This window comes from Cervus canadensis, chromosome 13 (genome assembly GCF_019320065.1).
Source record: "Cervus canadensis isolate Bull #8, Minnesota chromosome 13, ASM1932006v1, whole genome shotgun sequence".
NCBI classification, from domain to species: domain Eukaryota; kingdom Metazoa; phylum Chordata; class Mammalia; order Artiodactyla; family Cervidae; genus Cervus; species Cervus canadensis.
The window spans coordinates 7,149,625-7,175,908 of NC_057398.1; the positions used below are offsets into that span (position 1 = coordinate 7,149,625).

General features: G+C 44.4%; 1 protein-coding gene across 2 annotated transcripts; it reads left to right on the forward strand.

Annotated features, from left to right (window-relative positions):
• On the forward strand, window positions 1–26,284 carry UTP25 (UTP25 small subunit processor component). Of its 2 annotated transcripts, XM_043485675.1 has the most exons (12): window positions 1–199; window positions 845–884; window positions 1,596–1,842; window positions 3,546–3,716; window positions 5,648–5,736; window positions 7,080–7,490; window positions 9,453–9,672; window positions 15,597–15,799; window positions 17,145–17,327; window positions 17,458–17,570; window positions 18,276–18,521; window positions 25,406–26,284. In XM_043485675.1, the coding sequence occupies exons 1-12, from the start codon at window positions 93–95 to the stop codon at window positions 25,647–25,649; spliced, it is 2,274 nt and encodes a 757-aa protein (XP_043341610.1). In that variant the 5' UTR covers window positions 1–92; the 3' UTR covers window positions 25,650–26,284. The 2 variants fall into 2 exon arrangements, with proteins under 2 accessions (XP_043341610.1, XP_043341611.1); XM_043485676.1 differs by lacking the exon at window positions 845–884 and having other exon boundaries at window positions 57–199.

A 26,284-nucleotide genomic window follows, 5' to 3' on the forward strand; every position in this document is an offset into this window, starting at 1 on the left:
TAAAGTGCTGCCGGCGGTCGCGCGTGAATGGGTCAACAGGTCTAGTTCCAGGCGTGAAGCTAGTGGAAGTGGGCGGACTTGCGGTGCTCGCCATGGGCAAACGTGGGAGCCGGAGCCAGAGCCAGCTGCTCGGCTCCCTGACTAAAAAGCAGAAGAAGCATCTTCGGGATTTCGGCGAGGAGCACCCCTTCTATGACAGGTGTGGAGGGGCGCGGCGGGACCCGCGCTGCCGGCCCCCTCTCCCAGAGGGAGCCCGCGTGTCCCGGCGTTGGGCCCGCGCGCGCCCCGGGGCAGTGACAGGGCGCCCCTGCCGCGTCCCCCGCTGCTCCGGGCTGGGCGTCCTGGCGACTTTCCCCCCAGACGTGCTGTTCTCCGGTCTGCCTGCCTTCTGTTGAACCGGTCGCTTTCTGCCAGACCCCTACACCTTATGTGGGGGAGGGTGTTGGGCGGTGGTTTTTGTATGGCCAGGGATTTTTCTGAGATCGTTTTGTTTTTTATGGCTTTAAAGATTTGCTTGGGGCTACCCTGGTGGCTCGGACGGTAAAGAATCCGCCGGCAATGCGGGAGAGACCCGGGTTCCATCCCTGGGTCGGGAAGATCCCCTGGAGTAGGAAATGGCAGCCCAGTCTAGTACTCTTGCCTCAGAAATCCCGTGGACGGAGGAGCCGGAAGGGCTACAGTCCAGGGGGTCGCAAAGAGTCGGGCACGACCGAGTGACTAACACACACATTTATGTTATAATGTATTTGTAGTCTGCCATGCTTATTTAATGTTGTATCGTTAGACTTTTTCCTAATTGTTACCTACCAGTAGTTAGAGTTTAACATTACCTGTTTCTTCTCAGGGTTTCCAAAAAGGAAGCAAAACCACAGACTTGTCAACTGGTAATGCTTTATACCTTTCTTATGATAGTTGATTCTGGGCTGTTACTTCTCTGAGATTATATATAATAATAAAGTTTGGGTACATTTCCGCTCTTTTATTTTAGGTGTAAGCTGTTATTTTCATAATATTGATTAGTTCTGAATATGGGTGTGTGTTTAAATTCCATTGTGATAACTAATACAGTACAGAGTTTGAAACTGTCCTGAGAGGTTAGCATTTTAGAACTTGTTAAGGAGGCATACCAGAGGGCTCTTGGTAAATCCTAAGAGGAAATATCTTGTGTGCTCAGCATAAAATAGAGTGGAAAATCATCAAAGGTCTTAAGTCATTAAAACAGACTCAGAAAAATTGCTACATTTTTTGTTGTTGTCCTTGCATTGTAGTTTTTTCTGTTGCTTCTTTAAAAGTGCCAAACGTCTGACAGGTGAGATTGCCTTATAACCTAAAGCTCAATGTCTGTAGTCGACTTTCTTCCCATATAGAAGATTAGCAGTTCAAAGAAGAGGAAGAACTTTTAGAAGCATAGCTAGGTTAGCTATTTTAAATAAATTTGGTGCAAGGTTTGGTTGAATAGATATTGCATATTTACAGAAAAGCTAATTTTAATTTAGAGAAATCTGAACTTGTTCCTCTGTGGACCTGATGGTAGTGATGGGGTAGCCATGAGAACAATATACTTCTTGTTTTTAAAATCCCTACTTTCCTTCCAGTCAGAGAGTTCAGATACTTCAAGTTCTGAAAGTGAAGCAGAGAGTGAACCAGAACAAGTGTCTGGTTACCATCGATTACTTGCCACATTAAAGAATGTTTCCAAGGAAGATGAGGAGGAGGAGGAGGAAGAAGAAGAAGAAGAAGGAGACAGTGTTATGGATGAGACAGAAACGAATCTTGAAGATGGCGATAGTGACATCAGCGAGGGAGAGGAGATGGCCGCAGCGTCTGCTGACGTGCAGAGCAGTAAGTGTCTCTGGTGTGGGTCTCGCGTCTTTGCTGGGACCACAGACAGATTGCCGCGGTGGTACAGTGCCCTGTGCTATATCAGCCGGGTGAGAGCACATGGACTCAAAGCAGAGATTCTTAGCCCTGCTGGCCTTGGTGATAACTTTGAGGTCTGACAGAAAACACAGGATCCTCTGGCCATAAACATGGAGAAGTGACATTTTTGCTTCTATTTCCAGGACTTCAATCCTAGTTAAAGTTCCCCTGATTGGGAGGAAAGGGAACATTTTGTAGCAGTCTTGATTTATTAAAGAGATTACTGTCCCTCCCTTAGAGGAACCATGTGTAATGGAAGATAGACACGAAATATACAAAACATTCCAAGCAGCAGATCTGGATGGAACAGATATAAGGTGATGAAGAGATGCAGAGTGGTCACATGCTGCCAGGGTAAATGAGGGAAGGCTTCAGAGAAGAGGTGGGATTGAAACCTAAAGGGACTCTGCCTCACTCAGACATCTAGGTGACTTTTTAATTTAATTTTAAAATCAAGTTTATTGAGGTATGATTTACATACAATAAAGTACACCCATTTCAAGTATGTAATTCAGTAAGTTTCAACAAATGTGTGTGTCTGTATTACCACCACCAAAATCAAGATACAGAACATTTCCAATACCTACAAAAAGTTTTCTTCTTATCCCTTTGCAGTCAGCTTCCCAGGCCTGGCATCAGGCAACCACTGACCAGCTTTCTTTCACTATATATTAGTTTTGTCTGTTCTAGAAATTCTTATGAATGAGAGCATACCATAAGTACCCTTTTGTGTCTGGCTTCTTTGGCTTCTCCTGTTTTTGTGACTCATCCGTGTAGTTCATGTTAGTAATTCATTTCTTTTTGTTGCTGGAGTAGTAGTCCATTGTCTGAATATGTCTGGGTAGCTTTTTATACCCTATTATCTTAATACCTGTTTGTCTGACTATTGTTTTCTATACTTTAAGGTATCACACACCAGTCTTAGTATTTTAATTCATCATTTGTACTGGGATAAATAAATCATTGCCTTAGACTTAGGGATTTCTTGTTTAATTTTATTGGTTTTTCAGTTTTCTTTCATGTTTTGGGTTTTTAAAGATGAAAAGTTTTTTTTTTTTAATTGTAAAAGTAATATATATAAACTGTAAAAGTTTAAGAGGGTAATATAGTTAACCTATAATTGCACCACCCTGAGATGAACACCTTTAACATTGTATATAACCTTCCAGACTACTTTTTTATGGATGTATGAATGAATACGAGTCTATACATTTATTTGTGAGTATGTGTAGAATGGTCTCATATATTCATTCCTATAGCATACTTTTCTTCATTAATAATATAATGTTTGTAACTGTGGATTCACATTAGCTTAATCATGGAGTATTCCATTGTACCTACTGTGTGGTAATTTAGTTAGTACCCAATCGATAGAAGTGATGAAATCATTTTTCCAGTTGTTTGTTATAATCAATGTTGCTTTGAACATCCTCGCATGTACTGGGTCAACAATCCAGCGTAATTTTAAAACTTCTGTCTTCCAACTTGAATTGGCTTAAAGGTAAATGATAGCGGTGAGTGTCAGTGTCAATATAGGCTGAGGAATTAAATTTCATTTGTCAACAGAAGTGTAATTGTATTCAAGAGCAGTAAATAATTTTATAAAATGTTTCCCATAATTGCAGGTGTGGCCTCACCTGCTGACCCTGAGGGAAGAGATGGGCACGGGCCACCGGGCACATCAGAGGAGTCCCCCGAGGAGTTCACAGACACAAAACATGAGTCACTCTTCAGCCTAGAAACCAATTTTCTCGAAGAGGAAAGTGGCGATGACTCTTCTCCGAAAGCGTCACAAGGTCAGAGCCTGGTGTACATTGTTTGAATTCACCTGGTGCTGCTGCTGCTGCTAAGTCGCTTCAGTCGTGTCCGACTCTGTGCGACCCCACAGACGGCAGCCCACCAGGCTCTGCCATCCCTGGGATTCTCCAGGCAAGAACACTGGAGTGGGTTGCCATTTCCTTCTCCAATGCATGAAGTGAAAAGTGAAAATGAAGTCGCTCAGTCATGTCTAACTCAGCGACCCCATGGACTGCAGCCTATCCGGCTCCTCCGTCCATGAGATTTTCCAGGCGAGAGCACTGGAGTGGGGTGCCATCGCCTTCTCCGGTCACCTGGTGCTAAGTAGGGGCTAGTGCTTGTTAAATCTCCTGATACTGGAATGGGCAGCGATAAAAACAGATAGCCTCTAGATGTAGAGTGGGAAGAAATGTTTCTCCAAGGTATTTTGTATTTTTCAGGGCTTAGGCCATGTTGGGAGTGGGGGGCTGTTCAGGAGAACAAACAGTTGAAGAATGATAGCAGGGAAGACCAGTTCCCCAGACCTGATGTTCCCACAGTTGGGGTCAGGGGAAGACCTCTGATTTCTTTTCCCCAAGCAGAGAAGGAAGAGAATAGTACTTTGCATTTTTCTCTCTTCTCAATTTCTCTCAACCCGTCACTTCTCAATTCCTGTAAGCAGCAATTTTACAGGTTTGTGAGACCCGGAAGTGGCCGATCTAATTGGTCCTTATTACCGGGGAGCACCTCGGAAGCCAGAGCGCTCCACCTCTTCCCCTCAGTCTCTCTCCGCCTCTTGGACAAGGCCAGCCTGTGGATGGCTAAGGCGGATCTCTGCCGCCTCTCGGGTTCCGTGTCTCTGCATGCGCCTGGATGGGCAAGTCAGGCTGGTCTCAGTACCGTGTCTGACTGCCTCTTTTGGTCCCAGTGCCATTCTTCAACCAGGTCTGCCACTGAAGTTGAAATTTTAATCCTCATTTGGTTCTCTTAGCTCTTCTGGAGAAGAGGGAGAAGTAGCAGGTAGAATTTAGGCTCGCCATTCTGAACTTAAAAAAACTTTTATGTTTCATAAGGAAGCTTAACTATCATAAAGTTTCTCTGGTGGTTTTGCCTGTACAAATATATTAGCACCTTGAATTCTTATTTCCTGTTGTTCACACTTATCTTAGGTATTGTTGTTAGGTGCATTGCTTTTGAGGTTTTCCTGCCTGGTTCCTGAATAGGTCGTTGAACTTTGCTTCTGAAATGAGAAGGCTGGCTGCCAGCACAGAGCACTGAGGGGGACCCTGAGCGCAGGTGGTACCGTTTGAGCCTTTGTTCGCCTCGGTTGAGTGTCGAGCATGTATAGATGTTTTCAGTGCAAGTTAAATCAGACATGAAACCCGCCCTCAGGGATCTTGAGGTCTAGTTAGATGAGGTAGGACATACGCACATGTGTGTTGGGGTGGATGGTGGGGGACTTGAGGTTGATGACTGTCTATAGGGGACCACAGGCAGCCTGTTAGTGGAGCCAGCCCCGTGCCTGGGAACTAGTTGTTTACTATGAGTCAGGGCTAACACTCAACTGATCCTGTTTGGATGTACAAAAATGAGGTGAAGGAGAGGATAGCATTTTCAGTTAAAGAAAGGAAAACCACAGTGGCAGAAGCATTTGAGAGCCATGTCATTCAAAAATTATGTTGGAGAAGTAGGTTAGAGGTGTATGTTGAATTTAAGACAGAAGTTTCTTCAAAGGTTTTTGAGCTTGGAAATAATGTGGTTAAAGAAACGCTTTAGGGAAATGAACGTGTCAGAAACTTTTAAGCTCTGGACTGGAATAAATGATGGGGGAAGTAGATGGGGAAAAAAGGTGAGTTAACATCATGAAGAATACCGTGTCATTAAAAGGGAAGACTAAAAAAATCCCTGTCATTTGCTCTAACTGTTCTAATCTTCTTTATTTCTGAATTAGATCCATTTGTACAACATGTGAACACAAAATTGAAAGAAAAAGAAATCCAGGCTGTTGCCACAAATCCCAAAACTACCGAACAGCTAAAAGTAAGCATTGTTCCATCATCACAGTCACAAATGGAGAAAAGCAGTGATCTTGGGCTCTAGTGGTCTCCCTAAATGTGTGATGCACACCAGTGGCAGATGACTTGGTGGGAAGCGGGACATAGGAAGGCTGGAAGAGCCTGTGTGTGTGCTCACTCGCTCAGCCACGTCCAACTCTTCACGACCCCGTGGACTGTAGCCTGCCAGGCTCCGTGTTCGTTGAAATTTTTATTGAGATAGTTCTTACAGATGCGGTTGTAAGAAACAATGCAAAGATACCCATATACTCTTTGCCTAGTTTACCCCAGTGGTAACATCCTGCAAAACTATAGTACAGTATTGCAGTTAGGAAATTTCCATTGATCCAATCTCCTTGTCTTATTCAGGTTTCCTTCGTTTTGCTCCTGTTGACTTGTGTGTGTTACTTAGTTCTGCACTGTTTTATCACAAGTGTAGGTTCCCATTTCCACCACCACAGCCAACATGCAGAGCATGTCCAGCTCTGTGAAGATCCCTCTTCTCTGATGCTGTTTTATGACTGCACCCACCTCCTTCCCCCTTCCCTAACCCTTGGTAGTGACCACTCATCTGTTCTCCATTTCTGTCATCTTGTTATCTGAAAAGTGTTCTAGAAATACAATCATACAGGTTGGCTTTTTTCACTTAGGATTGTTCCCTGGAAATTCATCCTACTTGCTGGCATATATTTAGTAGTTAATTCTTTTTTATTGCAGAGGTCATCCTTTATTGCTAAGATCAGCAGTTTCATTAGAGTGCAAGCATCCCTTCCACCCCCCCAAAAAAAATCCCAACAAAAACCTCGTTCAAAAAAAAAAACCTTGCACCATGCCCAGGCAAATTTGGAAAACTCTGGGTTAAACAAAGGGGAACAGAGTCCTTGTTACAGGACTCAGCAAAACCTTCATATCTATTCTGCTGTGACTCTCCCTGAGGGGGATTAGGTTTTGTAGTGTTTATCAAACACTTGACCATTGAGTACTTTTTTTTTTTTTTTGTCTAGAATAAATTTTGACTTCCTACAGTGTGGTCCACAGCACAGTCTGTGACCCACTGATTGACTGAAGAGCTTACAAGTTTTCTAAAGTCAGAAACCTTGGGCTCTGAGCCTTAGCTCTGTTCTCTTTTGTCTGTCTGAATTCTGTAACCTCTGAATCTCCACATTTCCTGAACTGTAAGAAGAGCATTATAGTGTTTACCTTGCACGGCTGTTGTGAGGATTAAGTGATAGAACCTGTAAGTCATCAGAGGCTCTGTAAGTTATAAAGTACCGCGTGAATGTGAGGCGCTGTCATTCATTTCTAACTTCTTGATCCTTTCTCCCTCAGTGGCCCGTCCTGGGCCAGGTTGTCTTCTCATCCAAGTTTCAGAAGTTGGAAACCTTTAAACCCCCAAAGGACATTGACTTAAAGTCAGTTCATCTTCAAAAGCCTCTGGAATCCACCTGGATCAAGACCAACAGCCAGTTCCTCTCTGGTCCCCAAAAATCAAGTAGCCCCTTCACACCCCTCCAGAAAGAGCTCTTCTTAATTATGAATTCTTACCGGGACCTGTTCTACCCGGAAAGGACCGCCCTGAAGAATGGGGAAGAGATCCGCCGCGTGTACTGCCTGCACATAATAAATCACGTCCTCAAAGCCAACGCACAGGTGCTTGGCAACAACAGCAGACGCCGAAGCCAGAAACTTGGGGTGGGTGACGATGACGACTTCAGGGACCAAGGGCTGACCAGGCCCAAGGTGAGTGGTGGCAGAACTTTGCCCTCAAGGAGGCTGGGAGGCACTGCCGTGTAGGCCCTGGCACTGAGCAGGTTCTCAGAGGCTTTCATGATCGGAGCACAGAGTAAGTCCAGGCCTGAGCGTGTTCGCCGGGCGCCGTCAGAGTGGTGCTGCAGACGGCTCTGACAGCAGGTCCACCTGAAAGCGCGAGGAGGAGGGACCTCCACGATAGTTCTCCTTCGAGACAAACCCTGATCCTCTGCGTAAGGAGCACTCCACTGTAAATCTCTTCTTTGTGACTGTCAGAGCTGGGTGGGTCCTTAGAGAAGTTTTTATTTGGTCCCTGTGTATTGCATCTGTGGACACAGACCTAGATTCATAAAGGGCCTTGTCAAAGGGAACCAGGGAGAGAGCAGCACAGACAGGACTAAAACCAAGGGTTCTCTTCACTAAGCCACGCACGTATGTAAACCTTGGAAAGCAAAACCCCTGTTTTCCCATTGTGTCATTATTGCAACTTAAAGTGATGATTACATGTGTGTGGGCTCCTAGGCTTAAGCACCAGTGGTTTGAGGGCTTACATAGAAAATGTCTTCTGGCTTGCTACATTTTTCATGATGTCGTGTAGCTAGATACTGTACCTCCCAACCCCCCCACCCCTCCACCCATGTCTCTGTATTGAAGAGGCCTCATCTTCTTAGATCCTTCTCATTGAGCTTAATAGGATTCTTAATAGGATGATGTGGCTCCTAAGAGATTTCTTAGTCCAGCCTTCTTGTTCGATAGCTGGGGAAAACCACTAGACTCTTACTTAGTGTCCCAGCAGGGCAGTAACTTGGCCCTCTTCAGAAGTGATCCGTCATCCCACGCTATACCAGCTGAGTCACCGCGCCCCTCTGGCTGTGCGGGATGCCCCTCTGGGAAACCACCTTGGAATCTTCAGCATCAGGATAGAACGATTATCTGTTTCCATTTAGAACTGCAAAACAGGGTATGAGGTAGAACACCCAAATGAAGCAGTTTGGAATTTGGTGAATTGCCTGATCTGACTGGGTTATTTCCACTGATTGTATTGTTTACACAAGGGTTGAGTTGTTTAGTCACTAAGTCGTGTCTAACTCTTTTGGTTCCCCTTGGACTATAGTTCTCCAGGCTCCTCTGTCCATGGGATTCCCCAGGCAAGAATACTGTGGTGGGTTGCCATTCCCTCTGCCAACGGATCTTCCCAAGTCAGGGATTGAACCCATAACTCCTATATTGCAGGCGGATTCTTTACCATTGAGTCACCAGGGAAGCCTTAGCCAAGTGTAGTTAGAAAAAAACCCATGTACACAAGGGTAGTTAGAAATTATTTGTTAAGCATCTTCTGTTTTTTTTTCTCAACAGTTAATACTAAGCATTTTTAGAAATGTTAGGAAAACTGATTCCTATATTTCCCATTGAAATGTGATCTTATTTCAGAAATACTTTATCATCATTTCTGAAAAGTGTACCAGGAAATGTACTAGAGAAGTAATGATAGTTTAGTCCTTACTAGCTTAATTTGTTCTCTGCTAATACATCTGATTCATTTATTCAGCATATTCCTTGGCTGAAATCACGATGAAATACATGAAATCATGATGCTGAACACTCGAGTTCTGTAGGAGACAGAAATGAGTAACATTTCTTGTTCTCAGAGAGCTTTGTCTGTTTATGTCCTTGGGCTTTTGCTGGTGGATACCGCTGTTAAAGGCATAGAGTTACCCTAAAAGGTATTCCCACATTCTGCTTAAGGATGTCCCCCAAGGGGCCATGAGATTGAAGTCCATAGGACACGGTGCTGTGGGTCTGAAGGATACTCAGCCTGCAGTACTGAGCCAGGGCATCCCTGGCCCGGGGCTGCAGATCAGGGGACTCGTTAGCTCCGGGTCCCCCGCGGGCTCACCTCGAGCTGCCCTTCCTTCCGCTTGCCTCCAAGGCTGCCCGCCTCTCCATCAACAGGTGCTGGTCGTGGTGCCATTCCGGGAAGCTGCTCTGCGGGTGGTGCAGCTCTTCATCAGCCTCCTGGAGGGCGACAGCAAGAAGAAAATCATTGTCAGCAACAAAAAGAGGTTTAATGGAGAGTACGGTTCCGATCCCGAGGAGAGACCTCCCAACCTGAAGAGGCCTGAGGACTATGAAGCTGTGTTTGTGGGAAACATCGATGACCACTTCCGGATCGGTAATTGCCCCTTGTCCAGACTGAGACCCCGAGGGACTGGGGTGTGAGGTGCACATAGCTGGGAGCCAGAAGCCTGGAATTAGGCCTTCTCTCAGAGGGTCACTGCTAGACTCCTGGCAGAACCAGGTGCATTTGAGACATCTCTTCTGCCCGGGGAGAGCCTTGCTTTGGCTAATGGGGTGGACACTTGGCTAATGAAATGGAGCTTACATGAAAAGCGTATGTACATGTGTAACATGTACATGTGTAATGGATGTCTTGGCTCACCCATAGCTGGTAGCTCCTAGTGCTACAGGAGTCCAAGGGAGCTGGAGGTAAAGGGGCTGAGTGGGTCAGTCTGGGGAAGATGAATTAACTGAAGGGCTTGTGCATAATGGACTTCCCTCCTGCCTGCTACATGGAGTTATCTCTACCCCGGACTTACTGACTCCCGCCCGACTTTTCGCATTTTTGCTTGTCACATTCTGCTCCCATGTATTTGGTTGGTTGTACATGGAGAAATTTCTTGGAGAATATTTATTATCACATACACTCATTTACTGATTATTTAGCATCTACTGTGTTAAGCACTGTAAAGTAGCTGGGGGTATAGGATTAGAAGGATTAAAAGTTACTCTTAAGGAAGTCCAGCCTAAAGGCAAATCAGACAGTGTGAGATGGAAGATGTGTTATGGTTAAGGATGCAGTGGCTGTTTAAGTATTTAAAGCAAATATCCTTACTCACAGTGGACACAGGACTGTTTAGGAAGATCTGCTGCTGGAGGTACTGTCTGTACTAAGTCGAAACCTGGATAGGATTTAGCCAGTTACGAAGCAGGGAGATCTGAGTGGAGGAAAGAGTTTCAGACAGGAAACTGCGGAGGCATCAGGACGAATAAACAGTATGACCTCGGACTCAGAGGCTTTAGCACGGCTGGAGTGTGAGGTGCAGGGGTGAGAGTTGATGTTTAGTTTCAAACATGTGCAGGTGGCCAGCAAGCAGCTGATAAATCACTCTTTTTAATTGATGTATAATTGACATGCTAGTTTCAGATTTACAACATAGAGATTCAGTGTCTATATACCTTACAAACTGATCACACAAAAAGTATAGTTACCATTTGTTGCCATACAGAGTTAATACAGTGTTATTGACTGTGTTCTCCATTGGCATACACTGGATCCGTGGCATACGTTGGTGGTCTGTTCGCTTCTTAACTGAATGTTTTGTACCTCTTGATCACCCCCCAGCCCATGTTGCCCACCCTCCAACCCCTGCCCCCATTTTCTGGCAACCACCGGTCTGTTCCCTGTATCAGTCTGGTTTTTTGTTTGTTTTGTCTCTTAGATCCACATCTAAGAGATATCATATGGTATTGATACTTGTCTTTATCTGATTTATTTCACTTATGGTGATACCTTCAAGGTCCATCATTGTTGTTGCAGATGGCAAGATTTCATTCACTTAGGGCTGAGTAATATTCCATTGTGTGTGTGTGTGTGTGTGTGTATACCACGGCTTTGTCCATTCATCTACCTGTGGACTCTTAGGCGGCCTCCGTACCTTGGCCATTATAAATACTGCAGTGAACATAGCAGTGCATGTATCTTTTTGAATTAGTGTTTTTGTTTTCTTTGGGTCCATACCCGGAAGTGAACTTGCTCAGTTGTATGGTGGTTTTTCTGTTTTCTTTTTTGGTGATGGTCCTATTTTTAATTTTTGAGGCACATCTGTACTGTTTTCCATGGTGGCTGCACCAGTTTACATTCGCATTAACCATGCACAAGGGTTCCCTTTTCTCCACGTCCTTGTCAGCACTTGTGATTTCTTGTCTTTTTGATGAAACCTCTTCTGACAGGTGTGAGGTGATATTTCATTGTGTTTCTCTTTTCCCCTGTGCTTTGGTTTATTCAAATGTAAAATGAGGCTAATACCAACTTACATGGTGGCTGTAAGAATTCTGTAACTCCAGTGTCACAGTCTGTTTGTTATTTCATTTTGATCATCGCACTTACTAGCCACCTGATACATTATTTGTTTTTTGAAAAAATTGAAGCATGGTTGATCTACAATGTTGTGCTGCTTTCTGCTGTACAGCAAAAGTGACTCAGTTATACATGGGTTCTTTTTAATATTCTTTCCATTATGACTTATCCCAGGAGGTAGAATATAGTTCCTTGTGCTATGCATGAGGACGTTCTTGCTCATTCATTCTAAATGTAATGGTTTGCGTCAACTAATTGCAAACTTCCAGTCCATCCCTCTCCCTTCCCCCTCAGCAGCTGCAAGTCTGTTCTCTGTGCCTGTGAGTCTCTTTCTGTTTTGTAGACAGGTTCATTTGTGCCTTATTTTAGTTTGCACATGTAAGTGATATCATATGGTATTTGCCTTTCTCTTTCTGACTTTCTTCATTCTTCACTTAGTATGATAATCTCTGGTTGTATTCATGTTGCTGCAAATGGCATTGGTTTGCTCTCTTTGTGGCTGAACAGTATTCCATCACACACACACTGAGTGGTATTCCTGTGTGTGTGTGTGTGTGTGTGTGTGTGTGTGTTTATATATATACACATACATACAGGCACACACCCTGCATTACTGTGCTCTTCTGATGGCTGAGCAGTACTCCATTACACACACACACACACCCCTGCCCCGCATCTCCTTTATTCATTCTTCTGTTGATGGATATTTAGGTGGTTTCCATGTCTTGGCTATTGTGAATAGTGCCGCTATGAATATAGGGGTATATGTGTCTTTTTGAATTATAGTTTTGGCCAGCTATATCCCCAGGAGTGGGATTACTGGGTCATATGGTAATCCTGTCTTTAGTTTTCTGAGGAACTTCCGTTCTGTCTCCATAGTGGCCGTACCGGCTCACATTCCCACCAGCAGTGTCAGAGGGTTCCCTTTTCTCCACACCTCTCCAGCACTTGTTGTTTGCAGACTTTTTAATGATGGCCTTTCTAACTGGAGTGGGATAGTACCTCATTGTAGTGTTGATTTTTTTCCTTGTGGTTTTGGTTTGCATTTCCCTGATCTTTAGTGATGTTGAGCATCTCCAAATATGCCTGTTGGTCATCCCTATGACTTTGAGAAAATGTCTGTTCAGATCCTCAGACCACTTTTATTGTTTGTTTCTCTGATAATGAGTCACCATAATTCTTTATATATTTTGGATATTAACCCCTTACCACATATGCAAATATCTTCTCCTGTTCAGTAGATCGCCTTTTTGTTTTGTTGTTGGTTTCCATTGCCATGCAGAATCTTTTTAGCTTGAAGTAGTCCCATTTAATTTTGCTTTCATTGCCCTTGCCTGTGGAGCAGATCCAAAAAAAATATCACTAAGACTGATGTCAAGAAAGTTGCTGCCTGTGTTTTCCTCTAGGGGTTTTGTGGTTTTTCAGGTCTTATATTCAAGTCTTTAATCCACTTTGAGTTGATGTTTGTAGTTGGTGTAAGCTCGCGGTCCAGTTTCATTCTTTGCATGCAGCTCTCCAGTTTTCCCAGCACCATTTGTTCATGAGGCCCTCTTTTCCACACTGTATATTCTTGCCTCCTTTTCACAGATTAATGAGCTGTACAAATACGGGCTCATTTCTGGGCTCTCTGTTTCTGTTCTGTTTGTGCTAGCACCGTACAGTTTTGAATACTGTAGACTTGTGGTGTCGTTTAAAATCGGGCAGCAGGATACCTCCAGCTTTGTTCTTCTTTCTTATGATCAGTTTGGATAGTCAAGGTCTTTTGTAGCTCTAAACACACTTTATGATTATTCTAGTTCTGTAAAATATGTCATGGGTATTTTGATAGGAATTGCATTGAATCTGTAGTTTTCTTGGGTACTGTGGACATTTTAACAATGCTGATTTTTCCAGTCTCTGAGCATGGTATATTTTTGCATTTGTTTATGTCGTCTTCAGTTTCTTTTAAGACCTTATAGTTTCCAACTACAAGTCTTTTACCTTTTGGCTAGATTTATTCTTAGGTATTTTATTCTTTTTGATGCAGTTGTAAATAGGATTGTTGTCTTAATTTCTCTTTCTAGTAGTTCATTATGAATGTGTAGAAATGCACCAGATTTCTTTATGTTAATTTTGTATCTTGCAGCTTTACCGAATACATTTTTTCTAACAGTTTTTTGGTGGAGTTTTATAGGGTTTTCTCCATAAAATACCATGTCTTTGTGCTTCCTGGACCTGAATGTCTGTTTCCTTCACTGGGTTAGGGAAATTTTCAGCCATTGTTTCTTCAAATAAGTTTTCTGCCCCTTTCTCTCTTCTCCCTCTTCTGGGTCACCTATAATGTGGATGTTAATGACTCTTTCTCTCTCTTCTCCTTCTGGGACTCGTTAATGCTGATGATGGAACCCTTGATGCTGTCCCTTAAACTGTCCTCATTTAAAGAAATATTTTTTATATTTGCTTTGCCATTCTCTTGGGGTGATTTCCACTGCCCTGTCTTCAGGTCACTGACACTCTTTCATATCGTCTAGTCTGTGGATTCCCTCTAGTGTATTTTTCAGCTCAGTTATATTCTTCAGCTCTGTGAGTTCTTTTAGAACTTTCTCAATATTTTCTCTTTATTGAGTTTCTCAATGTGTTTGTTTATTCATAATCTCCCAAGTTTGGTGAGCATTTTGTTGACCATGACTTTGAATTCTTTATCAAATAAACTGCTTACATCTGTCTGATTCAGTTTTTTTCTGGGGTTCTATCTTGTTCCTTCAGTTGAAACATGTTCCCCTGCTTCCTCATTTTGCCTGGCTGTTTGTTTCTGTGTATTATGCAAACCAGTTATGGCTCCCTGTCTTAAAGGAGTGGCTCTGTGTGGAAGATGAATTGTATTTTTAACCTTTTCCTAGTTCTTGGTTGTCCCACAAACTCTCTGCTTGTTTCACTCCCATGGAGTCCAAAAACGCAGTCTGCCCGCCATCTGCCTGAGCCTGGCACTCAAGGGATGTCCCCTGTGTGGGCTGCATGCGATCGTTGGCTCTGGTGGTGCCCTGCGAGTGGCGTGGGAGGGGGTCAGTGGGGCTGCTTGCTGTCCGTGTCTGCCAGTGATGCCCGCCAGCAGTGCAGGGCGGTGGGGTGGGGGGTGCTCACCCAACACTGTGGGCAGCTGAGAGTGAGTGTGCAGAAATGGTGCCCACCAGTGTCATCAAGGTAGAGGGCGTTTGTAAAAGTGGTTTCCACCAGCATTCTACCCCCAGAGAGAGTCCCCAGCAGTCTTTTGCCCCTCTGGTACGTGCTTTCAGATAAGCAATCTCTTTCACGTACCACTTGGGCTCTTTACAAACTGCTGCTTTTTGCTTCGGAATGAGATGTGGGCAGGAAATATAAAATTTGGTGACAGTAGTGTTAAGACCATCACTAGTGAATATATCTATCCAGAGCTTCATGCAGAGTGAAAGAGAACTTGCAGGTGACTCGAGGGATTTGTAGAAGAGCTGTCTGAATCTGGAAAGATAGATAAGGACCACCAGTCAGTGATAAGAAAACTAAGTGTTGGAGTCATGGAAACCACCAGTAAGGAAAAGAGCATTTCAAGGAGGATGTGCTTTTGCATTAAAGACAAGAAGCACCGAAGAGCCAGTGAATTGGTAACCGAGAGCTTTTGGTGATCTTAGCAAGAGCCATGTCAGTGGCATCCTAAGAATCAGAGGCAGACTGCAGTGCCTTGAGAGTGAGGAGGAGATTTTAAAAGTAGAGACGATTTTCTGGAAGATTTGCCATTGAAGAAAAGGAAGAGAGAGTGGGGGCTAGCAGGGACCATCAATGCAAAGGAGGGGTGATGATAATTTTAATAATGAAAGCAGTTTGAGTACAGTTACATGCTTGGGGGGAGCTATGGAAGGTACGTGGGGAGGCGACACTTTGAGAAGGTGAAAGCTGATGGCTTGATGGTGACTAAAGAGCTGACGTGTCCTTGGCTGTTTGCGTAGGAGTGGCGATTCTACAGAGGAGCATCCGACTTTACGCCCCCTTCTATTCCTCGGACATCCTCATCGCCTCCCCTCTGGGCTTGAGGACCATCATTGGTGGAGAAGGAGAGAAGAAGAGAGATTTTGACTTTCTGTCTTCTATTGAACTGCTCATCATTGATCAAGCTGACATTTACTTGATGCAGAACTGGGAGCATGTCCTGGTAATGTTGGTCATCCACATTTAGAGACAAGAAGCTCAGTGGGTTGAGTCTAAAAGGATTATTAAAGTCCAGATTAAAACTCAGTTAGTTTGGAAATGAAAATGTTCCACATTTTCCAGTTTGAAAATTAGAAGTGTCCCCTCTGCTATCCACAGGTTGGTCAGTATCCAGAAAGATAAAAACTCTAGTTGATCTTTTCAAATCTCCAGATAAGAGTTCTTCCCCTTAGAAAGGTGGCTTCTACTAATAGACTGCTTTAATGTGGTTGGTTGGTTGAAATACCTCCTCACCGAGGATGTCTTTATCTAAAATAATTCCTCCTGCAGTTTATGTTCATTCTCTTTTATTCAGTCTTCTTTGGGAAAAGATTGCTCATGATTTCTTTATGTGTGATGTTTTACTGATAAATGTGAGATGTTTTTGTCCTCCTACCATAATTAGTGCTATGATTTTTTTTTCTCCCTCTCCACATACTCTGCAATGTCTTTGAGTCTTAACAGTCCTCATCATGGAACCATAGGTTTATTTTGACAGTATAAGGCAAGTGAGAACTTACCTCTTCTACAACTCCAGGACTTAGAGTAAGTTTGCAGCAAATAAAAGGGAGTACTTATAAAGTAAGGAATAAATTTATAGTATTTGTAACCCTTCAGTATACAAGGTAAAAATATGATTAACATAGAAAAGGTCTGTTGATGGTTGTGGTGGTGGTTTAGTTGTTAAGTTGTGTCCAGTTCTTGCGACCCCGTGGACTATAGCCTGCCAGGCTCCTCTGTCCGTGGGATTCTCCAGCAAGAATACTGGAGTGAGTTGCAGTTTCCTTCTCCAGGGGATCTTCCTGACCCAGAAACTGAACGCAGGCCTTCTGCATTGTAGGCAGGTTCTTTACCAACTGAGCTATGAGGGAAGCTGATGGTTGAGTCATATTTAATTGGATGACGTGTAGTCACTCAGGGAGTCTCCTAATGTTTTGAGAACCAGATCATGGAAGGACAGCAGTTCTGTTTTCTGTGTCATTTTCCTTCTTGTCCAAGTCTGGAACCAAGTTGCTTATATGAGTAAGCAGGGTGGCATTTCAGAAATACTCAGTATAGGTACTATCTCGATTCTTTTTGAAAGATCCACAAGGTAGCCAGTTTGAGCTTTATCTTCGTGTTGGGAATGTTCACTTGACTATGAACAAGTCACTCTCCTGCCTGACCTGCAATTTTCTTGCTGTAACTTGGGAGATGATAGTATGTGTTTCTCGGGGTTAAGTAAGACAAAAAGCTTATGGAATGCTTAGCGCAGTGCCTTCCAGGTAAGTGCTCAGTAAGTATTAATGGAGTATTATTTCTGCTCGCAGCATTTGATGAACCACATGAACCTACTGCCCTTGGACTCACATGGGGTGGACTTCTCTCGAGTGCGAATGTGGAGCCTCAATAATTGGTCCAAGTACTATCGCCAGACCCTGCTGTTCGGGGCCCTGCAGGATGCCCAGATCAACTCGGTGTTCAACAAGCACTGCGTCAATGTGCAAGGCCAGGTGGGTCTCCCCTTCTCTGGACCTTCGGGAAGTGTCGTGCGTTGTTTGGGTCGAGAGGCAGAAGGGGAGGATTACATTTGGTCAGCAGGGGGAATAGCTCACTCCTGATGCGCTCCCTGACTCCTGGCAGGTGGCCGTGAGGAACGTCCCGATGACAGGCTCCATCAGTCAGGTCCTGGTGCAGCTCCCGCACGTCTTCCAGCGGATGGAAGCGGAAAGCCTCGCTTCCGTGATTGATGCCAGGTACCCACATCCCCAGCCTTTCCCACTGGACCCTGGGAGTCCCAGAGAGGGCTTTTACCTGGCCATTCAAACTTAAAATTGGACTCCACATTGGCTTTATTGATGACCGTTTACCAGATGAAATGAGGTGATTCACCTCCGCCATGGCATTGACCGAGGAGGACAGGGAAGCGATGCCTCGTCCTAGGTCTGAACCTAGTTGGTGCAGAGTTGGTGGGTCAGGGGTACTTTCCGCTAGATGGTGGCATTTTAAAATTACATAAATAGCTTAATGCTGCATGTCAGCAACTTAATTCTAAGCCCTTCGGGGCAAGAACTCTTTTTCTAGTTTTCTGTGTTATTTTCTTCTGTTTGCTCATTGTGTTAGTCAGGGGACCCTTGGTAGCAGAATGGTGCTTATTATATGGTAGGTGTTCAGTAAATGTTTGTTGACTGACAACTGAATGGATGAGTGATATGGTTTATACTTCCTAGAATAATTCTCTGGGATATACCAGTGTCACGTCCATACTCTGTGATGAGTAGTGTTAGCACCTACTTTCTAACGTGTTGAACAAGTCTAGTCTCTTTGCAGTGCGGTAGACCAGACTGGCCTCTTAGGGGAGGTAGAGGGAGACTGTGACTTGCCCAGGGTCATGCAGTTAGCGCTGACCCTTCGGGCTCACTTCCAGACCGCTGACTTTGCCCTTTGCCTTTCCAAATCAGGTTCAACTTTTTCGTGAACAAGATTTTGCCTCAGTTTCGGGATGCAGTCATGTCCCACACGCTTGTCTATGTCCCCTCCTACTTTGACTTTGTGCGTCTCCGAAATTACTTCAAGAAGGAGGAGCTGAACTTCACTCATATCTGCGAGTACACCCAGAAGTCTGGGGTCTCCAGGGCCAGACACTTCTTCCTTCAGGGAGAAAAGCAGTTCCTGCTGCTCACCGAGCGCTTCCACTTCTACAAAAGGTGAGAAGGAGGGCCGGGCTTCTGAGTGTACGGGAGGCTCTGCAATGTTGTGGGCCTCCCTATTCCATCTCCTGGAGGGCCGCCAGAGTTCTAGGGGCTGGACAGGCTTTTCTTGATGGGTAGTTTGGTTTTCTTCCAACATGGATGTTGCTGGAAAAGGTTGTAGAAGTGAATGAGTGACTGCAGCATGTTATATATAGACATGGAGTGGATCCATACTTAGGGTACTTCCTAAGTAGCTTTCTTGAGGGTATGTCCCTCAAGAAAGATGTTACAGAGTCTAGCAGCTTTCGACAGGGACAGCCCAAGTCAGTACAGCAAAGGGAGGATGGAGCCTGTCACAGAAGCACGGATGAAATATTGGGGACTGTGTGGCGATGGACGCTGAGTGCAGTGTCAGTGTTCTGGAAGTTCCCGTGTGTCCAGAGGTGGTGTGCACACCCTCCCTCACCAGAGAGAACAGGGACTAAGGGCCCCTTGATGTTTATGAAGAGCAAAAGCTGAGGGCCTTAGAGGTGGATATTTAAGAGCTTCAGCATTTGCTTAGCTTCCCCACCATGTGACTTTGACAAAAATGCTGGGTTGACCTGTTTTTTTTTTAATTAGAGCGTTAGTAATATTGATCCTTCTGTTACTGTTTGGGATGGCTGCAGCCCTTTGTGCACCCAGAGCACAGTTTTTTATTGTTTTGCTAATTCTGTCTACTGCCAAATTTAAAAGCCTCCTTTAAGCCCTTACCTAGAGAGAGATGAAAAGTGCATCCTATAACCTTTTCTTTCCTGATTCACATTAATGTTCAGTGAATTTAAGTTCTGACTTTACTCGGCCATATACTACTGAGGGACACATTTCCTCAGAGAATCTCTAACAGCTAAGCCAGAAATCTTCTAGGCTTTGGAGCTTATTAGTTGGTGCACCTTGGCATTGCATTGCCTTTTAGTTTATGCTGGTATTTGATGGTGTTCCCCAGAAACCCTCTCCTCACCAGGAAGACCCAGCAGCCTGCCGGGTGAAGCAGGCCGGCACGGCATGACCTCTGCATTCTGCTGACAAGGGTTGTCTTCCAGCCGAGAGGCGAGGCATGACTGCATCTGTGTTGACCCGGCTTCATTCTTGGCTGTTTGGCCCAAGAGTTTTAACAAATGTTTGCTTCCCAGCATCATTATTTGCTTCCTTCCAGTGAACTGTTGTTTTCATTCGTGTTGGAAAGTGGTATTTTGGGGGGAATTTGCATTCAGCAGGTCTTAAGAGCCCTTAGTTTTCCAAAAGCTTGACACATCAAAACAAGTCCTTTGAATGAAGTGGATGGATTGGAAAACTTCCCAGCGTGATTGTCTCTCACAATTGTGAATTAAGCTGGGATGAGGACTGCTCTCAAAGAGCAGCTCTTCAAGGAGAAGGCGTGGTGTTAAGAGGAGTCCCTTCTCTTAAGTAGGTGAGACAGTCTCCTGTCTTACACTGTTCATTTACTGACCAGACAGCTTTGTCCCCAAAGTCACAGTAAAGACAAACCTGACATGGGTCGTTTGCTTTACACCCTGGATCCGGTTCCTGGGTGTTAAATGTGAATCTAAGTAATTTGCAACTGCCAATTGTCTCAAGGTTCCCAACTGTAGAATTTTTTTGCTTGAGAGGTCACCAAGGTGATGATAGGTATTTTGATCTGCAGTGTCTTTGTGATTTGATTCTTTTAATTTAACCATGGGGAAAAGTACATGTATTTCCAACTTTAGTAACCAACTCTAAAATTCTGTGTCTGTATTCTCTGAGGAAGTAGGCAGTGTTAGACATACTGCAATTCATTTGTGAGCTAATGAAAAATTTTCAACCTGATGATTTGTCTTCTTTGGAGAGATGAAACCAGTAGAATCTTAGGGCTGGATTGGCCTTTGGTCATGATACTCCTGAGGTAAGGACAGTTCGCAGCTCCTTCTCTGAACATTATCAGTGGGTAAGCACAGCATGAAGGATTGGCACTCAGAAGCTCTGGAGGTGGGATTTCTGGAGTTGGGAAAGGCCGCCTGGGGTGTTTCTGGGTGCTCCTTGCCCCAGTGAGAACCCCCGCTGCAGAAGAAGCAGATCGAGTCTTTATAGACTATGGAGGAACCAGCCTTTCAAGTCAGTTGTGGGTGCCTCATTTATCATTGACAGTTGGCAGGTAGCATAGATGTCTAGAATGTCGTTAGTTTTAGGTCCTGTCAGAGTGTTAGGCCATATTTGTTGGGGTCATGGAAGACACAGAACATGTGCAAGAGAGGAGGAAGGCAGGGGAAGGGGTGCAGAAGATGACAAGAGTTGGTACTGCCTGCCCCTCTGAAGAGGCCCTGCTCAGCTTCTCTGATTTCCAGAAGATACCTAGTCTCTGTTGTATTGTTAGTCGCTAAGTCATGTCTGACTTTGAGAACCCATGGACTGTGGTCTGCCAGACTCCTTTGTCCATGGGATTTTCCAGGAAAGAATACTGGAGTGGGTAGCCATTTCCTTCTCCAGGGATCTTCCCCGCCCAGGTGTCTCTACTGTCGACAAATTGGTTCTAAGAGATTTTCTTAGTTCTTAAGTATACCTATTGGAGTCGGTTTTGTTGTTTTATTTTGTTTTAAAAATACTCTCATTATAAGAGTGTCATTGTTAGAGAACCTGGAAAATCTAGGTTAAAAAAATGGAATCACCTATAATCCCACTGATACAAATACTTATTTTCGTATATTTCTTTCCTGACTTTTTAATGTCAAAAAACTTGTGTACATGCACACAGACACCGGCAATTTAAAAAAAAAAAATACCAAAGAGATCCCAATATACCCATAGGGATTTTGTTTTTTCTTTTATCTTAAGTGTTTCATGTGCTCATTGAAAAAAAATCAAGTTAGCATTTTAACATGTATACCTGTGTGTTATGGATATGTATTTTTAAGTTTATATATGGTTCTGTCACATCCTCCCCCCCACCTTTTTATTTGGTAAGATTTCATTTCAAAAGACATTGTAAAGCTATCACAGTGAACGTCTCTAACTCCTTCCAGGTAGACTTGGCCAGGGGTTAGCATTCTGCCCCGATCGCATGCACTCACATTCTGTCTCTCCTCGCTCTCCTGAACCATTTGACAGTAAATTATAGGAGGCTTCATGACACTTAACTCCTAGATCTTTCAGCATGTAAAGTGGCTAAAAACAAATTTCTTTCATTTATTGACATTCCACTTGACATCATTGCAATAACATCATCTGATATTTAGTCCGTGTTCAGATTTTCCTAGTTGTTCCCCAGTGACTGTTACAGCTGTCCCGCATCAGCAATCCAGGATTTAGGATTTAGTTGAGTATCATAATTGCATTTGGTTAACATGTTTCTTAAGTTTATTTTAGCAGTTCTTAAGCTGGGAATAGTTTTGCTCCCCAAGGGACATTTGGAAATATCTGGAGACATTTTTGGTAGTTACAGCTGGAGGGTTATTCTAGTGGTTCACGCAGGTCAAAGCCTAAGTGCTGCTGAACACCCGGAGAGTATCTGGCTTAAAATGTCAGCAGTACTGCGGTTAAGAAACCCTCATCTGGAATAGTTCTCTTCCTTTTTGTTCTTTGTCATAATACTGACATTTTTTTGAAAAGTCCAGTCCAGTTTCCCGTAGAATGTCCCACAGTCTGGAGTTGCCCATTTCCTTATTATTTAGATCAGTGTTCCCAAACTTTACTACACATTGGAATCCCCTAGTAGAGTTTTTAAAAAATCTCATGTCATACCCCAGTATCAATTAAATCATAGTGTTGGAGATGGGGACCAATTATATAATAGATACTTTTAAAAAACAAATAGGTGATTCAACAGGCATCCAAGTTTGGAGATCACAGATTTAAACATTATTTTGGTAATAATTCTACATGGAGGCACAGGGTGTCAGTTTATCCCATTTAGGGTGATGCTAAATGTAATCACTTGGTCAAAGTAGGTCTGCTAGATCTCTGCCTTGTAAAAATACCTTTTATGTTTAATTATAAGTAATCTATGAGGTGTACATAGCATCTGTTTTAATGGTTACTTAGTGTTACATACTTTGAATGGGTATATAATTAACCCAGTTTCTTTTTTAACGGGCATGTAGATTTGTTGTTTTCTGCTATTATGTACAATAATGCCACGGGCATCTGTATGTGTAGCTGATGGCATAGTTGCCTAGGTATTTCCTTAGGATAAATTTGGAAAGGAAAACTTGTTTGTTCAAAAACTGTACACAGTTTAAAATTTGCTATACGTTGCCACTCCCATCTTCTCCCTTTCCCCCCCAAAATACATACAGTAACTTACACTCCATTAACCTATCTCTGTAAAACCCTACTTGTTGCCAGGAATTTGATGGTCACAATGATACCTCATGGTTTTAGTGTCTTTTTCTTTCTTTGCTTTGTTTTCTGTAGTTATCAGTTGAATGGAGCGCCTGAGTGGGTAGTTGGCCTGGACACACTCTTGCGTCAGGTCACTAGAGTGGGAGCTGTGAGTCTAGTGAGGATGTGGTGGTTACCATGGTTACCGTCCAGGTACCACAGACTGCAGTCCCTCCAGCAGACAGTGGCCCGGCGCTGGCCCTGCTCCCCTCTCAGCTTTCCCCCAGCCCTGCAGCCCTGTGCCCGGGGAGAGCCTCTCCCCGCACTCCTGTCCGCTCCCCCTCTCCGGCCGCTCCTGCTCACTCCTCCACACAGGCTTCAAGTGGGGCAGGGGCCCTCCGCCCGGTCCAGCTGAGATGCAAGCAGCTCCTCTCCACCCTGGGCTTTCTCAGGGTTCCTGCACCACCCTGTGTGGTGGGAAGACCTCTCTCTGCCTTGTTCTGTGAGCGTCTTGGAAAGTTTCCTGCTTCTCCCCACTGGCCGCAAACCTCTGCTTGCATCAGCGCAGGCTCTTGGGCTCCATAGGCTTCATGCCCTTTCCTTAGGGACAGACTGCTCTTGCTTTTTACTGGGTGTGAGTCTTATAGTGGGGAGGGACGGGGTGAGGGGGTTAATGCCCCTCCCTTGAAAGTGAAAGTCGCTTAGTTGTGTCCAACTCTTTGCAACCCCATGGACTGTACAGTCCATAGAATTTTCCAGGCCAGAATACTGGAGTGGGTAGCCTTTCCCTTCTTCAGGGGTCTTCCCAACCCAGGAATCGAACCCAGGTCTCCTATATTGCAGGCGGCTTCTTTACCAGCTGAGCCACAAGGGAAACCCGCTCCCTCAGGGTAGCGGATTTTTGCTTCGTCTGACCCCACCCAGCAGTTGACCTTTGTCCCATTCATTGGCTTCAGGCTTTAGCTTCATACACAGTGTGGGTCTGGGGAAAGAGAGAGTTTTCCTGTCCCCGCCGCCCACGGGGTCTCTTAGGTCTTCTGCCTTGTCTTCAGGGCTCCCAGTGGAGGCCTGTGGAAAAGACCTCGTGAAAATGAAAGTAAAGGTGTGTCCGGAAATCCCAGGAATCCTGAACTCTCATGCAAACCCATAATTGCCCTTTGAGAACGTGTTGAAAGTGCAGCAGTTTCTTCCTTCCCACTTTCATAGCAGCTGCCCCCTTCCCCACCGCGCCCTGCCTAAGGGGAAGTGTCCTGTCTTCAGACGAGTTTGTCACTCTGGGATTCAGTCAGTGATGGGCTGAAGCTGGCTTATTCCTGCTCTTGAGATCTGGTCACACGTCTCTTCCCATTTCCAAGTTCAGGAGCATGACATTGGTCGCTTAAAATGAAGGGTTTACACCACAGACATTGGCAAGTGCTTCAAATCAGCGCCTTCCCTCCCCCACCGAGAACCAGTTAAACACACACCAGGGCACCACTGAATCCGTTCACCTGGTTGCCTCACGACATCGGCTGTCTAGGCTCAAGAAGAGGAATGCTGTTGTAGACTGTTTTTTTCCTATTAGGGTGGAAGCAGCGTCCTCTTGAATTTTCTCCATACTAAGCAGAAGCGAAACTCCGTGTTTGGGTGTGTTTGTTTTGCTCACTGCTGAGGCAGCACTGTGTCTGTCAGCTTCGTTTGTTAGCTGTTAGAATTCCTTTATGGAAAGGGGATGTGGAAAAATGAACAAAGTAATGGATTGCAGTTATATTCTGGAAGAGGAGGGTCTCGAGAGATAAGACTGGGCCATGGGATAAAAATACAAGGAAAACTTACTCTCCATGAATAAAATTCCCAAGGAAGTCTAACATCAGCTGTGTCTTGAGAGAGTCTGACAGGAAAAATCAGAACCTTATCAGCTATGAAATCTTTTGTTAGGAGGGAATGATTGACCTCAACCTAACCACAAGGCGAGTCCTTAGGGTGTGCCTTCCCACCGCCAAGGTGCAGCCCTGTGGGGCAGGGGAAGCGTGAGGAAGCTCTTGAAACTAATTGCCTTCCCAGAATGCCTGATGGTCCTCGGGCAGAATGTTGTAAATGGATGAACTTGGGACATCTGCCATGGAGTTAACATGTTGTCAAAGTGGTAAGAAAAGACTTAATGAGAGAGCATTTGCAGTTTATTCTATGTACTGGATCTGACCTCGTCTCCATTATAGAACATTGTTTTCCCTGATTATAAGGATAGTGTTAAATTGGAAGTCGTCTGCTTTTTAAATTTTTGACGACCGATTTTTAACTCTTGTCTTCTATTCTCCCCCAGCGTACCTCACTCTGCTCAGAGCAGGCTCAAGAAAGGCAAATTCATTTTATCATTATCTGAAACCAAACATTAGGAATTCAAACATGTTGTCACAAAAAAATGAGCCCTTCCAGCTCAAATTAGAGTTACCGTTGGTCTGTCTGTTACTGTTCTTCCTCCTTGAGCGCGAAACGGCATGAGTGACTGTGTCCCTGTAAAATCCCGAGGTGGCTTCTCCCTGAGTTTCTCCCGTAGACACAGCCTCTCTCTCTCCTTCTGGCAGATACACAATAAAAGGCATCAGGAACCTGATTTTCTATGAGCTGCCAACATACCCGCACTTCTACAGTGACGTCTGTAACATGCTGCGAGCCACGAGCAGAGGCGAGGAGGCCGCCTGGACCTGCACTGTCCTCTACTCCAGGTACGACGCCCAGCGCCTGGCCGCCGTGGTCGGGGTGGAGCGGGCTGCCCAGATGCTGCAGTCCAAGAAGAACGTCCACCTCTTCATTACTGGGGAAAGATGAGAACTGGCTGGACGGGAAACAGTGTTGGCATGACACATGATGCTCGACTCTGCACCGCTTGGACCCGATTCTGATCGCTTCTACAAAGAAGGCTGCTAGCAGGAAGGGGCACCAGGCAGCGTCTTCTCAGACACGTCTTCCTTTTCAGGACATATATCCCTGAAAAGTTCAGCGTAGACCAGATTTTGGTACAACCCATCTTTGAGAGGTCAGGAGGAGCTCGTGGGGGCTCTGAGAAGTCGATAGAAGGAATCCTCGACTTGTGAATCTTTTTGTAAGCTATAAATTGTTTATTGTGGTTTTTACCTCGAATTTATCCTGCTTGGTAAAGTCTGTCAGATTTGCCTGTTTCTGGTTGACACCTTCTTACACTGAGGCATACATTTCTGTGCTTGTGAGAACTGGTGGTGAGAAACTGGAATCGTTCTTGCTGTTGAACATCATCTTTTGGATCGCACAGGTTTTGCAAAACTGTTACTTCTCCCCAGCCAAACTTTTTTAAACCTTACATATTCTATTTTAATTCAACCTAGAAGAGTATATTCATTCACTGATCTTTAACTCATAATAATAAATGTTTTGGTTAAAATACGTACCTAAAAATCATATTATATAAAATAACAATTTCTACTCTA

Bases quoted from the DNA above. Each gene is read 5' to 3' on its own strand.
- UTP25 (XM_043485675.1), top strand. From the start codon at position 93: ATGGGCAAACGTGGGAGCCGGAGCCAGAGCCAGCTGCTCGGCTCCCTG. The intron at 7,491-9,452 runs GTGAGTGGTGGC...CTCCATCAACAG, and splicing joins AAGGGCTGACCAGGCCCAAG to GTGCTGGTCGTGGTGCCATT. The intron at 17,571-18,275 runs GTACCCACATCC...TTTCCAAATCAG, and splicing joins GCTTCCGTGATTGATGCCAG to GTTCAACTTTTTCGTGAACA.